Source organism: Clupea harengus, chromosome 15, assembly GCF_900700415.2.
Source record: "Clupea harengus chromosome 15, Ch_v2.0.2, whole genome shotgun sequence".
NCBI classification, from domain to species: Eukaryota; Metazoa; Chordata; class Actinopteri; order Clupeiformes; family Clupeidae; genus Clupea; species Clupea harengus.
Window position 1 is genome coordinate 1795782 of NC_045166.1, and position 16872 is coordinate 1812653.

The following is a 16872-nucleotide window of genomic DNA, read 5'->3' on the forward strand; positions in this document are numbered from 1 at the left end:
AGTCTTGGTGTGCCTGTCTTCCATGCGTGTGTGTGTGTGCGTGTGTGTGTTTGCGTGGATGACTGTCGGAGACATTTTGTCCCAATGTCAGCTTCCCTTACATTTGCGTCATGCGTTTGAAAGTGTGTGTGCTGTGCATTTTTAGCTACACCAGTCTGTGTGTGTGTGTGTGTGTGTGTGCCCATGCCCAACTCTCCTCCATGTTCTCTGATCTTTTTTTTCTTGACCCCTCCCAGTTCCCATGGCAGGAGTGTCTGTCAGACTGCCTGATCAGACTCGGGGGCAGCGCCACGCTCAGACCTGCCCTCCTACGCCTGCTCCTCGCCCACATCAACCACCTGGCCGATCACCTGTGGCACACCTGCCAGGTAAGAGTTCGGGGCACCTGCAGGGCTTGCTAGCCCAGTCACGTTTCTTTCCCCGTCGGGCTACCAAAATGTAACTACACCTACTGGTACCCTATGGGCTACGGGCTATGGGCACAAGTTTACCAAAGACATTGTGGAAAGGCAACCAGTCCGTAGCAGAAGGGGAAAAAGAAAAAAACTGCAGGTTGATGCTCTTATATCTCTTTATCTTGTAGGTTTGAACGTGTCAGAGTTTTCAAATACTCTGGAACATTAACCTACACAATGCCAATACCAGTCAAGAAATCCAGTTTAAGTTGTTAGAAAGCTAAAGATCTTATAGGCTAGATTTAATGTTGCAAGCTTAGTCTAAAAGGCAAAAAGCTAACGCTAGCCAGCTTTAAAGTTCGTCACTGTGTGGTTTCTTTTGAAACTGATTAACACATACGGTCTGTTGAAAGGCTAGCCTACACCAGTCTCTCCAGCTTCAGATGTTACTTAAGCGTCCCATCTGATCTCATTCCTCAAAGTATACAGTATGATGTGTAGCACTCCTGAACTCCAGTGCACAGTGCAACATTTACTGCACATTCTTTTGTAGAAGCCTATCACTTCAACCTGGTCCCAACCATTACACAGCAAAAAATGGTCCTCCCATTTATCATCATGGTAAAAAGTCAAAATATGAAACAATATGTCAGAATATAATATATTTTGCGAACCCTGACGTGGGAGGACATCGTGCTGCAGTCCGTCAGCCTCTGACATTTTTCAAACTAAATGAAATGAGTCTGTCATACAGCATGGGGGCTTTCCCAGACTAAACCTTAAGAGGAGAAGGAAGAGTTGGAACCTATAAATAGAACACGCTCCAATTTGTGTTGGTTGAAAGGGAGAACCTCGGTGCCCTCACACTGTTTTGTCCTGATGTGTCAAGTTTTAATCAGCTCCTCTTTGGCCTGTTTCATGAACCCACTGAGTGCTGTCAGTGTCAGGCAGCGTGGAGGTGTTACTGCTTCGCAGACAAATTGGCATGCTGCCAGAGGATACAAAAAACCTCTCTCAGAGACATACAGTGGAGGTAGGGTGCTCACGTAGTTCAAATGCATAAAAAGGCTTAATTATCCCAACATTGGTGGCATTCTGAGGAAAGCGGGCTCTGAAAAGCCAAGACGGCAGCAGACAGTGTGAAATTCAAATGGTGTGAATGTGAGAAGAAAAAAGGAGAAATTATTCCTCTCTTTCTCTTTATCTCCTGTAGGGTTCTTTTCAGCCCCTGGGGGAAAAGGGTTTTATCATGCAGTCATGCATATATGTGTGCCCGTATCATTTCCTTCCAGCTGAGGCCAGGGCCAGGCAGACTAAATTCACCCTTTACCATGCATGAACATGTCTGGATGTCCTCTTCCTCTTCCTCTTCCTCTTCCTCTTCCTCTTCGGCATCACATTTTAAAACGTGAAGCTTTCTGAATCCACGCTGTTTGATTTTTTAAAGCCCATGAATATTCAGCGCTTCAGGCCACAGCCGAATGACCATATGACTCATGAGAAAATTGTAATGGGCAAACAAATAAAAATAAAAAAACATTGGACTTAATGTATTCACATGAAGTGTAATTAGGTTAAGCATTTAGTTTCTGGGTTGTTGCCTCTAAGCTTGCTAGGGCTGAGATGCTTATGCAACAACACTTTTGAGCCTCGCCGTTGTTGCACACACACACGCTCTCACTTAGCCGTCGCCATGGGGCCCAAGCTAATGGAGACAGTAAACACGATACTTAAATGGGAATGAACTATTAGAAGGGAAAACATGTGTCACAACTCCACCGCATATCCTATGTTGCCAAGATCAGAGCCTCATTTATTCACTTGTATACATTTGTTTATTTATTAACTATTTATTTTTTTTGCCAAAGGGGCTGTTTTAGTGTCCCACCGCTATTGTGCCAATAAAGGGCCCAATTAACTTTACTGTGCTTTTTCCTTGATGAAAGACCACAGGCTTAAAGGGTTTTGATTTGTGACAAGCACGCCTGCTGTGAGAGTGATGCAGTCACAGGAGCCAAAGGATGGGAGAGGGGGGGTGCACGACCAATACTGATGATGGGTGGAGAAAAAACGAAAGAGAGGAAAGACAATGACAAAAGACAAAGATAAAAGCTCCAGTGGTAAGGAAGTAATTAAGTGTGTGCATCAGATCTTCCACGCATTTACTTTTGCAGTCCCATGCAGTACTTTGCCATCCCTTGTTTTTCTAACTCTGAGGCTTCCCATAGTCCCTCTCAGGGATCCAGCTACTGTCAGAAGGAGTACTGAAATCCCCCCCCCCCCCAGGTGGAACAAATGACTGATGGCCGCTAAGCAAACCCTTTTTGTGATACTACACGAGAGCCTATTGGGAGCCTGCACTACATCAGCTGTTAAACAGAATGAGCACTTGCTATGGGAGTTGGATCTCACATAGCTAACCAAGAATTTCACAATTTTTTGTGATTGTTGCATCACTGCATCGTCTCCCCCCCCCCTCCTTGTGATAGTTGTAACACTGTTTGGAGATCAGTGTGGTTGAATCTTTCCTTCTGGGCATGGTGGGAGGGACATGATCTTCTCAAACGGATAAGACTAGCCTTGATAAATGATACACGAATGCAGAGGAAAGAGTGGGAGTACCTGTCCGTCATTATGGGTTTGGGAGAGAAGTCAGGCTTTGTGAAGGGGCTCTCATTAGTGGAGTAACAAGCTGAAATCATTTCATCATTTACAAGCACGTCCTGAGTCCCAGCAACGTGAGAGAGTCGGAGCTACACCTTTACAATCATTTCTCCTGAAATTACACTTTCCCCAACCAATGCATAGGATTACATGAAGAGAGCACTCAGAGGCTGCATACCTGTGTCATACCTGTGTCATACCTGTGTCATACCTGTGTCATACCTGTGTCATACCTGTGTCTGAGGAGAGCAGCGATGAGAAGGAGGCTGGCTTTTTTTATCATGTTGTTGGCCAAAGCAAGAGACGACATAAAATAACATTCAAATGAATTGCATAAAGGAAGAAGACAATTACAGAAATATATTTGTTGAAATTGAGAGGTGAAAATTCACCCTAGTTACCTCAGGACTCCAGAGCTGCATATAAGTGTATTTATTAGACAAACAACAATTGCAATCGGGCTCACTCCCAGCACAAGGCTGAAAGTGAAGCCATGACAAACACATTGCATAAGGTTTATATAGACAGAAGTTTAGCGTTCAGCAGGGATAACCACGTGGTGGATTTCTGACGTCCGAGGCAAGGATGGAAGTTTTGCAAGGTCGGAAGAAGCACAGTTCGACCCTTCTTATCACCTCTGGTCTAAACATGCTCTTGTACATATGCAGACTAAGTGGCACCTAATATTCTAAGTTACACACACTCACACAGAAACACAGAAAAGCCATGTTCCTGCTTTCATAAGCACATGATTCATACAAGGAATATATTAATACAAGGCATTTGATTCATATATTCTTAAGTCATTTACAGTGCTTGGAAATGATCTCCATCAGAAATGTGTGACACATTGCTCACATATAAAAACATCATTTGACAAAAAAATTTGACAGTTAGGTTTGAAGACATTATAAAGTGTATTTATAGTATATAAAGTCTTTTCATCTAAATAGTCAACCTTAAGAGAAAAGGTATACTGGATATTTTGATCAATCCTCACAATCCACAATCCTTACCTCCCACAGTTGTATGGACGGAGGTTTCATGTCTTTGGATGATGTTTCATGTCTTTTAGATCACTGTAGATGGAAATGGGCTATATGACAAATAAAACCGATTATTCTCATTTTGGTGGAAAATGTATTGCATTTTTGCTTTGGTTTGCATGTTTGCAGCCTTGTTACCAACTATACAAAAGTGGTAATACAGCATTTACATTGAAATGTGCACGTATGTAGGGAAACTATAGGTGTAGTTGTCGCTGAAGAGGTGTGTTCACTATAACTGCTGTATGTGTAAGTCATGGGCTATCAGTGAGACCCAAAAATGCAACTACAATAACGGTCTGCTACTTATCAGACACTTTTACCCAAAGTCACTTACAACGGTATTTAGCATGACCCGGGAAGTGAACCCAGGTTAGCTTCTTGGTATGAACACTAACCACTGTACCACTGACACCATTTATCACACATGGCAAATTTCACCAGACTCAATATTGGCATCCACAGTATTGTAAAAGGCAAACCAACAGATCAAAAAGTTTGTTCTTGGTGTCATGATGGCCGCTTGTCTTGAAATATTTGTGGGGCGTTGGGGATTGTGGGATCGTTGGGGATTGTGGGAGTGAATAAGATATGCTAAAGATGTTTCTCTAGAGATTTACTGTAAGTCAAGGAAGAATATTGCTGTAAATGTGAAGTACATAAAAATGTGATTCCAAATCCAGAGTACAGCATGGATCAGCTTTAGGGCATTATCAGCATGCTGTTACTGAACTGAAAGGCATCTTTTGTAAATTGTAGCATGAAAGTCTTGCTGGGTGACAGCATTTGCTATGGTTATGGCTACACGAGTCACTTTTGGGTGAAGTATGAAGTGTTTTGGCAGTTGTACTGCATTTTGCATGAAAGGTAGGCAGGATTTTTTAAATACAGAGGGAGGTCAAAGGTTTAATGTTGCAGTCTGACACTGTTTTGCAACTGCTTTAGACAAACTTCCACTTTCCTACTAATCGTATAGTCATTGGGCGTATGTTTTCTAACTGTGACAATTGGTCTACTCTAGTCCTGAATAGCCAACAGACATATCTGAGAAAGGCCCAATTACTTGGCTCCCACAATTATTAGGCTATACGATTAGTAGAAAAGTGGAAGTTTGGCTAAAGCAGTTGCAAAACAGTGTCTGGCTGCAACGTTAAACTCAAGGACATTTAACACTACTTCCTTGTGCCTTCATCTCCCACTCGTGTATCTGTTATTTAATTCATACACACACATACAAACACACACAGATGCATATTCACACACTCAAAGAGATATACACACAGAGAGAGATACACACACACTCTGTCACTCTTTTACACACAAGCAAACACATACACACACACACACACATCTGTGACATCTGTATCCAGATATGCTCACAGAAAGTGATGTGGGGAACAGTATTGGGTCTTGCCCTCGGTACTGAATTCCTTATGGTACCCGCTGTTTGAAGTTTGTCTCCACAGCAAGAACTTGGGCCGGATCTGAGGTGTGTCCTATTTCTTTCACGTTAAAGACATTGTGGTTTGTCATGAACTTGTATTCACTCTTTCACTACCACAGAAGTTGCTTATCAGTCAGAGGACTGATGTGAGTTGTATATCTCTGACCAAATGTTGTCTACAAAACATCATAGTTAATTAATATACACACACATACATTACCAATACATCATCTGTGAAGATGATTTCATAATTCTGTGATGCCTCAAGATACCTTCAAGGGTGTTTCTGATATCAGTGATATAACGTGATCTACAAAACTTCAATAGAAACTTGTTCTTGCAGAGTTCTGGCCAAGTTGAAAAGGTTGGTGCAAGGCTGCGTAGGTAGATGAATTGAATAAATTATTGAGTAGATGCTTTGTTTTCGGTTGAGTGACAAACAGCGCTCATACGGACTTCACAGTTTGAGAGGGTATGCTCTAAACTTTGAAGAAACTCTTTTTTTCTAAACACTGGGGAAATGTAGGTATGTGTTTGGTGGTGAACAGTGGGGGTTTTGTGTGTGATGTGCCACTCCTGACCAGTTGTATTTAAAAAGTGAAAGTGAAAAATAAAACTTCAGTTTCACATTTCCTACCCACTCAAATGCGCAAAAAAATTGCAAAGATTCTCCATCTTGACATCCTGGGGTGAATCAATGGTTCTGGTGGTTCTTTGTGTAAACTGTTTTGGAGATGGTGGTGGATCTGCCCCAAAAACATCTACTAATGTCTGAATGTCCAGGGTCTGGAAGGCTAGCCTAACAGGAGCCACTGCCTTTTGTGCCATTTGACTCAGAGATCGAAATTTACTGAAGTGAAGTATCCTACTATTGTTTTTTTACTTGCCTTTTTAGAAAAATGTAAGTGTTATTTTCTCTGTTCACACTCCGACACTTCAGCTCTTGTCGACCTAAATCCCCCCCCCCCCCATCCCACCAAAAGATAATTCTACCTCATGACCTATTAATTCTACCCCTTTAATTATGATTGAAAGGTGTAACTTTGACTCTCTAACGTGCATGTGAATTATAACTGACTGGTATGCGTTTTTATTGCTATGGCTATGTGCTTCAAAGCAGCAGATGATCGACCCTCTCAGTGCTTGTCAAAACAGACTGTCCGCTCAAATCTACAGCCATGTGTCGACAGAGGAGCACGGCTCTGTTGTCTGTCAGGGGAGGTGGATTTGGAGAATTCCGGTATTTATGTGATGGAGGAATTTTTTAACACTTGATGTAGAGCCCTACAGTCTGTGTTTAGTTTACAGAGTTAGAACAGACTGCAGCCTGGGCCACGTGAAAATATGGAGCATTCATACGGGAAATGGAATTCTCTGGAGTTATCCCAGCAAGCAGACGAAACATCTCTGGTCTGGTGTGGATGTGGTCCAGTCCAATGCTACCATTTGAGCACATTTCTGATCCACAGTATGCTTGTGTAACCCAGAATGTATGAGAGAGTTGCAGTCTGGTCATTATCTCAGGGCTGTTGTCACACCCTTCTGATGTGTTGGCTCCGGTGACTCTGTCCAAGTGAAGGACGGAGGTACTGGATGAAGGAGATTATTGCGGTGTTTGTTTCTCGCCTCCTCCTGCTCTCCCCATCTCCCCATCGCCTGTTTTTCTTCATAATGGTGACAGCGGTAAGGACAGACTGGTCAGGTGGGGGGTTATTTTTAGTGTTTGCTTGGCAGTGATGTATGTGCGCAGTTACAGCGTGTTAACCCCTCTCACCACAGGCCTCTGGTATCCATATGCTCTTCAGCTCGTCACCACTGACCCACACAGACATCCTGCTAGGGGTCACAGCACGGCAGGCACAGGGTGCTGATGGGAAATGTCATCAGAACATCAATCTGCTACTAATAAGCACTGGACAGAGCAGCTAGCTCTACTCTCATGAAGCTTATTTTTGTTTGTTGTTTTACAGGAGGTATTATCTACAGAAACTATTGCCAAAACCTGTGAAATGTAAAGGCAACAGTAGTAGGAATAGAAAATCGTCCTCTTATGTGAGAAACTTAAAGCACTAATAAGGAGTTCTGTTCCAAAACTAGCAAGCTAATTACCTAAGAGGCATGCAAAAACCTTGCAAACACCACCAACAGCCCAGTTGACGCTGATGCTGAAGCTTTTCAGCACACTAACTGGTGTCTTTTGGCAGTATAGCTGGCAATGCCATGCTGTGAAAGCTTTTCTTCCATTTTTGCAGGGTATTCCAGCCTGGTACACAGAACTCCATAGGGCATATCCTGGAGGGCTAGTGGGAAAAACACAGGTGTTTATCTGTCTTTCACATGACCATATGCTATCAAAATGAATTTGAGGATGGTACCAAAACTAGTTGCCTATAAAACCATACCTCAAAAAGTGTCAAATTGTTGCATAGTGTTACTTTAAAGCAGGGGTATTCAATTCAAATTCAAAGAAGTCCAGTTAGAGAAAATGTCCTCAAGCAGAGGTCCGGAACATCATAATGTCTAACTTGCGTTATGATTCAGTGCCATATATATTAAGGTAGCCTAGTATGTATCAACTTCTGTATGTTAACATCACCTTTATGGCCAGGCAGATGTCCTCTCCTGTTGTACTGCTCTGAAGGGGTGTAACACCTAACAAGTCTTCACAGAACTCTTTCTTCTCCTTGTTGAGGAACCTTACATAAACTAACAGCTGAGCATTGTCACACACATCAGTGGACTCATCTACAGCTAAGCCTACACATGGTGCCTTATGAATTGCTTCATCCAGCTGTGCTAGCACATCCTGGGTTAATATTTCAGTTTTCTTTGTGGCTGATATTGCTGACATAGGTATTTGCTTGATTTTTTTCACAACTCTTCATTTTGTTTTCCCTTAAGTAAGGTTTCAGCTACTCATCATGCACTCCTTGACAACCCCTCCTTCAGTAAATGTTTTTTTTTATGTTGACCCAAAATCCAAGCAACTCTAAGGGAACATTCATTAGTACGTTGTTGGGCAGTGAATGAATGTGTTAGGATTCTGGTGGATCGATCATATTGGGCTCTTGGATCATTTATTTTCTGTGCCCTCAGTTCGGATTTGAGTGGGTATGTTTGCTCGAAAGATTTGTGCTTCGTCTCGTAGTGGCGCTTTACATTGCCGCTTTTAATAATCGCCACGGTCTCGGAATATATGAGACATACTGGTTTAGAACTTTCAGTGGGAAGAATGAACATGTAATAGTCTGTCCATTCTTGATTGAAAGCTCTGTTTTCGCTGTCTACTTTTCTCTTTTTAGAGCACGCCATGTGAAATTACTTTTCTCTCTCAATTATTTCTACGACTACTGTCTCTCGTCTCGTCTCTCCAGTGAGTGTTTATCTCACTCACTGACTCGAGTCGCAATACTTATCGGAATGCACTGAATAGCATCACGTGCAGGGATGGATTAATGAACGGGCCTACCGGGCCCAGGCCCAGGGGCCCATGAGCTCAGGGGGCCCCTAGGCCAGAGCCTCTGCGTGAAGTCGCTGTTATGTATCGCTTATTTGTGGTTGAAAAAGGTGTATTTTATTCATTTGCTAATGGCTTTAATTGAGTGTACCTGTGCTGTGTTAAAAAAAGCTAGATTACTGCGACAGTGATCAAGCCTAACTTTTTGGGACTGCTCAGGATACCTTATGCTATATATCCCCTCAAAATGTCAAACCTGTCTCTGTCATGGTTTTCATCATTTTTAGGGGAAATCGTCAGTAGCAATCTATAACAAAATTATACTGTATGCTTATCTTACATACACTATAGAAACTATTAAAAAACGATTAAATTAAATTAAATTAATCATTTCTTATTAGGATTCCTCCGTCAGGAGGAAACCTATTGTTATTGTAGGCTTTATTATTCTTGTACCATGGGAGTCAATGGCAGCCCCTAGAACCGTATGGTAACTTTTTCTGAAATTTGGCACACTCATTAAGGACAGTCCCTTCGTCACTCACACCAAGTTTCATGTCTCCCACTAGACCACACTAGCGCCACCAACGGGTCAAAGTTGGACTTTTGTTAACACACACAACTTTTGAACCGTTTGACCGATTTTCAAAAATGAGGTACCATTGGATTCCTTGGATCAAGACGAATTCGACGTTCAATGGCGCCAATTTTCGGTTGTATAGATTTTCTGCTATTACCGGTTTTATCAAACTGCTTTGAAAGCCTACTCTTCCTACAATTTTTCTCAAATCCCATATGGTAACTTTTTCTGAAATTTGGCACACTCATTAAGGACAGTCCCTTCTTCACTCACACCAAGTTTCATGTCTCCCACTAGACCACACTAGCGCCACCAACGGGTCAAAGTTGGACTTTTGTTAACACTGTAACTTTTGAACCGTTTGACCGATTTTCAAAAATGAGGTACCATTGGATTCATTGGATCAAGACGAATTCGACGTTCAATGGCGCCAATTTCCGGTTGTATAGATTTTCTGTTATTCCCGGTTTTATCAAAAAACCTTTGAAAGCCTACTCCTCCTACAATTTTGGTCAAATCTTCTTCAAAATCACCAGAGATGATCTTCAGACCAAGCCTCACAAGAAACAAAGAATAGAATTTTGATCCTCACAACCGTTTGTCCGGTATAGCCACTCAAATTCAGCAGAAATACCGCCAACAAGGAAGTGAAGTAATATGTAAGCAAAACTTTGAGATATAAACCTGGGTGACATTGGTACAGGGGTAGAGAAGTCGTTTAGTATTCAGAAGGTTGTTAGTTCAATTCCCTGTCAAAGCGTCCTTTAGCAAGACACTTCTTTCTTCACTCTTCTTTCCTCTATTCTTTCCTTCTTCCACTCTTCTTTCCTTCTTTTACTCTTCTTTCCAAAATTGTAAAGAATATACATTTTCCCCTGGTTTCGCAATCTTAGGAGGAATCCGCATCGCTGCTTGCAGCTATATTTTTCTTTGTTATTTTTGTCATATACAGATATGCAATGATGATTGCTGGGTAATATATCCAAAATATCCAGGCCCAGGGGCCCGTGGTTTCTTAATCCGTCCATGATCACGTGAGATTATTTACAATCATTATTTGTCTGAGTTTTCTGGGCCGCTAAACCGGTGCTGGTTTAAATAGAAACGCTCCGTCAAAATGTAATAATTCTCAATCATTTATCGGTTATAGGTCCAGGTCCGGGTCCGGATAGGATGGCTTCTGGGTCCGCACATGGACCGCAGTCCGCCTATTAGTAACCTCTGCTTTAAAGCATGCCTTAAACTTAGCTAAGATTAGAAGCCTAGTGTGTTTTAGTCTGTACTTTCATTAGCCTGGGTTTTGAGATGCTAAATTATGTTGCACTATGCTCATCACCTGACCTGAAGGAAAATTGGAGGAAAAATGCAAACTAAAAGAAAGTGACAGGGTCCACATTCCATATAATTGCATCTGAGTTGACTTGATGAGTAGGACTGTCATGCACAGATTAAACTTTTGTTCTCTGCCTTTCATATCGCACCCCAATGAACCTATTAGTGTCCTTGGAGATGTCTTTCCTACAGACAGTCTCTTTTGTGTTTCCCTCACCTTATTAAATGAGGACTTGACAGGGTGATTGCAGAGGTAACCAAATGCGTTTTGGCACCCCACTTTTCATGCCATTGTCATAGAATGAGATGGAGGCTCTGAAGTAGTTCTTGGTTAACCAACCAACTGAGATGATGGAAGCCTCTCGCCTAGACACCTCAAAAGCCTTCTCTCGCGCGTGCACGCACGCACGCACGCACGCACGCACGCACGCACGCACGCACGCACGCACGCACGCACGCACGCACGCACGCACGCACGCACGCACGCACGCACGCACACACAGACAGTCAGGCGGGATAGAGCATTTATGATTCTCCACAGAAGAGGGGGGTCCTTTGGCAGGACAAGCACCCTGCTTATTATTATTTCCAGTGCGTTAAAGTGATGAGTGCAACTATAATAGATTCATCATAAGGTCACTGAGCATTTAAGGAGTTCCTGGCAGACGTGCACATTAACAGGACTCGCCCGGAGACATCCAATTACAACTCTCGGGGAAGTTCACTCAAGGGTTCCTGAAAACGCTCAACACGCAGGTGTGGAATGGGGAGAAAATGGAGTAGCAAAAGGCTGTATTGGAAAAATATGCTTCCTCCATTCGCCATTTCCATTTCCAAGTGCTTTTAGAGAGCTGTCAAAAGCCCAACCTTTTATCCAGATTGGTCTCTGCTGACCTGCCAATAGCACAGCACACACAGTACAGCACACACACTCACACACAGTACAGCACACACACAGGCACAAAATAGGGCCTGCATCTGACATTTGAACATCTGTTTGGGAGACAGACAAAAGTAGAACAGAAATAACCTTTCAAGTTCAGTTATTTATGTTTTATTCATGGTAAGCTTGCATGTTCCCTGGCAAAAAGCAAGTGTAGGCCCTATAAGAAAAGAAAAAAAAATGGTAATTTTTTGTTGAAAGGAGCTGTTTCCCGTTTATCCTGTAGTCTCATTGTGAGGATTTTAGTAGCTAATAAAGAAGAGGCTTCAATTGTGGTCTTAATGAATATAAGAAGGAACCGGTTATGCCTGAGTCTTGAATGTCAGAGATGATCGTCCTTAATGATGTTAAATGTGTGGTCCGCTGGGTGATGGATGACGCAGATCCAATATGCAGAGAACGCCGGCGACCACAGACCAGTGGAGAAATGATTATGAGAGCATGATGTCTTGAAAGGCCTCTGGCCAAAAGCTGATGATGGTGAGCTTGGCAATTTTCTGGAATTCTGGGGGTGTTTTTTTATTTTTCTTCTTCCCTTTGGCCATCCTGTCTCTCTGTTGAGCCAGTGGCAGTACTTTTATCTGGCTCAGAAAATGTAATCTACTGGATTGACACGCCACGCTGACCCTGAGAGCTAAAAAAAAAAAAAGAGAGAGAGAAAGGATGAAAAAGGAAAATACTGACATTTCTGATTTTCTCTTGGTGTTCACAGAGAAAGTGTGGGCGGGGCAGGCAGGCAGCTGGTCCTTTGGAGTGCGCTAAACAGCTGGTTGGTCATGATTCATGTATGTATGTCTGTGATGGTCCCTTTTGACTCATGCATGTGGGTTTGTTTGCATGTGTGCGCTCAAAAAAGAGGTTTTGCTCACAAAAGAGGTTTTGCTCTGAGACTTGCCGTGTGAGTGGAGTTTCAGTGTGAACCCTAGGCGTGTGAGTGGAGTTTCAGTGTGAACCCTAGGCGTGTGAGTTGGGTTTCAGTGTGAACCCTAGGCGTGTGTGTTGGGTTTCAGTGTGAACCCTAGGCGTGTGAGTGGAGTTTCAGTGTGAACCCTAGGCGTGTGAGTGGAGTTTCAGTGTGAACCCTAGGCGTGTGAGTTGGGTTTCAGTGTGAACCCTAGGCGTGTGTGTTGGGTTTCAGTGTGAACCCTAGGCGTGTGAGTTGGGTTTCAGTGTGAACCCTAGGCGTGTGAGTTGGGTTTCAGTGTGAACCCTAGGCGTGTGAGTGGAGTTTCAGTGTGAACCCTAGGCGTGTGAATGGAGTTTCAGTGTGAACCCTAGGCGTGTGAGTTGGGTTTCAGTGTGAACCCTAGGCGTGTGAGTTGGGTTTCAGTGTGAACCCTAGGCGTGTGAGTTGGGTTTCAGTGTGAACCCTAGGCGTGTGTGTTGGGTTTCAGTGTGAACCCTAGGCGTGTGAGTTGGGTTTCAGTGTGAACCCTAGGCGTGTGAGTGGAGTTTCAGTGTGAACACCTCGGCGCACTGGAGCATTTGAACAGCCCCTAAGAGAAGACCCGCCACAACCAGTTCATCTTTTTAAAGTTCCACTACAGAACAAACCCGCACACACATACACGTACAAAAGGAGCTATATACACACACTTGAATGCTTCCCTCCCTCACTCTCGTATGCCACACACACACCTATTCACACACATGTCAGTGCCTATGCCTACAGGCACACACAGACACACAACCACACACACACCAATCCCTTCACACAGTTGCTGTATACTCACCTACACACAGTGTAGTCCCTGAGCTGTCACACAGAGGACACTATTGTCTTCCCCCCACGGTGAGACAATATCTCTTCACGTCAACACAAACAAGCAAGCCTTTATGATGCTACACAACGAGAAAGTCCTTATTTTGTTTGTTTTTCCGAGCTGCAGCATTCATCACACAGAAGCGTAAATGTCAGACTGTGTGGCTCAGCAGAGAAGTTAACTTTAAGTATAGCCCTTCTGCTACTGCTGCGTACTGATGGCTCCCAAAAGAAAACCACTGGCATATTTTACTGGAGAGAGTTGACTACTCTCTCTGTGTTGGCATTGGGAAAAACTGCCTTTTCCCATCTGTTTGGTGTGTGGAGGCTGGTCATCTGTCCTGAAAGCCTCCTTTGGGGTGGGCATGGGGGAGGGTTGCCTTTCTGGGCACCACTCGCAATAGAATCTGGTGAACAGCACAGTCAGTTTGAGAGAGAATAATTCAACAGAGCGAGTCTTTTTTTTCACCCTGCAAGGAGGGGTGCTTCTGTCAGTATGGCAGGGAATAGAGAGAAGAGGAGAAGAGAGAGAGAGAGAGAGAGAGAAGAGGAGAAGAGAGAGGGAGAAGAGGAGAAGAGAGAGGGAGAGAGAGGGAGGTGGAGTGAAGTGACAAGTCATAGCTAATGGGATGGATGTCCAAGTCCAGAAGGTTCTCTACAGGCAGCAAAGTTGACTTTAGCCTTAGAACGATAACTTTATGCTTTTGCAGCTTTGCCTCTCTGGCCTGGCCAACAGTGTCTTGTGGCTGTGCTTAGACAGCTTGTGTGAGACCGGGGCAGAGAAACATTAAAGGCACACCCCTCTGGCATTTTATACTCCCATCAGCTGCTTAAGGGCTTGTGTGTGTGTGGGTGTGTGTGTGTGTGTCTGTGTGTGTGTGTGTCTGTGTTGTGTGTGTGTGTGTGTGTGTGTGTGTGTTTGTCTGTGTGTTTGTCTGGTGTGTGTGTGTGTCTGTGTGTGTGTGTGTGTGTGTGTGTGTGTGTGTGTGTGGGAATGAGTGTCCGTAGAGGGAAGCAGTGGCCTGAGTCATGCAGGATTCAGGGTCCATAATGGCTCACGGTGCTCTCTGAAGGCCCTCATTACGGCAGGCCCCGCCTCAGACTTCAATTCCACCGGGCTCGGAGACGAGATGTCAGCATCGCTTCCACCTTCGTTATCCCCGTACGAGACAAACAACCGCCAATGCGCCCATCGATTATGCTAACTATCATCTATGTTGATCATTACTGAAGCTAGTGTTACTGCTGCAGCTGTAAATCTCTTCATTGGTTCAGTGTGCTGAGATGTATTGGATTGGCATTAGCTTGGCACTCAGTCGTGTGGAAATATTGACACCGAAGCTGCATTATCATTAGGGCTTTTCTCCACATGGATGCCTGTGGGTTACACAGCGTGTCCACCCATGGTTGATGCCGTCCTGGGGATGTGCCCCATGTGGCATACACTAATGCTGTGCTGTGCTGGGACTCCATAATGTGGGAGGATGCCCTGAGGATGCGACCCCTTTTTCTCCCACCCCCACCGTTGTGCTCACTGACACATGCACACATGCTTGAGGAGTGATCCCATTAGCAGTGGTGGCAGCGGTGGCGTCTGAGCTCTGTCATCAGAGTTCACTGTCACCCCTTCCTTTACTTCCCTCTGAGCTGATGTCATCTTATTATCATTAAATGTTTCTATACATTTGAATACATTTGACATTTTTCAGGCTTGTCAGATTGTAAACAAAAACAATACAAATGTCCTGAAAGACAACACAATCCATGGGAGTAAGCCCTATGTTTTTACCATAATTTCAATGAAATCCCTTTTATATAAGTCAAGACACATTTCTTGCTTTTTTTTGTTTGTTGTAAAAACACATATTGCACCTGTCAGTTTACTTTAGATTGCCATCTAGACTGCATTTATATTCTAGACCTTACCCTGTTCAGAGCCCCTCAAGGTGTACTAGAAAGAACCATTTATAAAAGGCTCTTGATGGAACTAATTAGGTATGCATCAGACAGGCATATGCCCCTTAACATTAAAAAAAAAAAACAGTATTTCAAAGAGCCAGATGTTGGGTTGAAGCGTAATTGCATCAATACCGATGTCTTCAAACAAAACACAAAGGAAATGAATGCACAACTGCCTCAGCACAGTCTGCTGACCTGCCTCCACTCTTTCAAGAGCCGAGCCCTTAAGGAATCTCCCACAAACCACGTACTGTATTCTATTGCCAGAGAACAGTCGGTTGAGCCAACATGGATCATTTCTTAGCACACAGTAACTTTTACAAAAAGAGAATCAAATCGTGTAATTCCATGCTTGTTATCATTGCCCATGCAAAGCCTCTTTTCACATGAATGTATCCATGATTTGAATCTTTTCTTCCTCAGACCTCAGACTTCCAGTCTTTTATTTTTAAAGTCTTGCACAAGTTCATATCTATCAGTGATTTTCAAGTGATAGGTGATGAAAGAGTCTCATAAACTCTTTGTGTATTCTGTACACCAGTGTTTTTATAGCATAGTATCTTCTAAGTAATGTATTTGGTGATGAGTTTATAGCCTACTCTGTCCTTATATAATATGATCAGGGCCTACAGTTTAGCCTATATAATAAAAGTTAAATTGTAGGTCATTTTCATTGTGAAAGGGGGGCCTGTTTATTTGTTTGGTAACTCAAATCATGGGATTGTGCATACACATGGTCCAACACAAAGATTGATATATTTGGCCCTTAGTATTGTGTTTGATTTGACCTTGACATGGTTGGCGTTGTTTTTTTTCATACAAATGTCTTATCCTTTATTTTAAAGGTGGCCTAACATCTGAATCTTACAGGCTGGCTATCTGTCTGCTAAAGTTAAAGCAGCATGTCAATGTATTTTTTCCCTTTCCTTTCTAACCCTCTCCCTTGCTATCTGAGGGATACTGAGGGATACCAACATCCTCATTAGCTCACAGTGCTCACTCCCCATTCTCCCTCGATTCTGAGTGTAAATGTTAAGTGATGCCTCGTGGTAACAGGCGACTTGCTCGATAAAGGCTGAAACAGAGCGTGGCCTTTTCTCAGTCCTATGTGTCCCCCAGCACAGCACAGCCGATTAACACCTCCATATGTCAGTCTACGATTACTTCTGCTAGCTTGAACAAACACCTGGGCCAAAACTAGGCTCCTGGTGTTTTTGGAAGATGTCAGCCTAAGACACGGTAAGGTGACGGTTACGAGCACGGCTCACTTCACCACACCATGTCTCATGA

At 43.4% G+C, this 16872-nt stretch overlaps 1 protein-coding gene across 3 annotated transcripts in view; it reads left to right on the plus strand.

Annotated features, from left to right (window-relative positions):
- mei4 (meiosis-specific, MEI4 homolog (S. cerevisiae)) overlaps positions 1 to 16872 on the plus strand; it is a 39616-nt gene that overhangs the window by 9114 nt on the left and 13630 nt on the right. For all 3 annotated transcript variants that reach the window (XM_012823852.3, XM_031582075.2, XM_031582074.2), the window contains one exon: positions 237 to 368. In XM_012823852.3, the coding sequence (XP_012679306.2) occupies positions 237 to 368 (132 nt within the window). The remainder of the gene's footprint in view (positions 1 to 236; positions 369 to 16872) is intronic.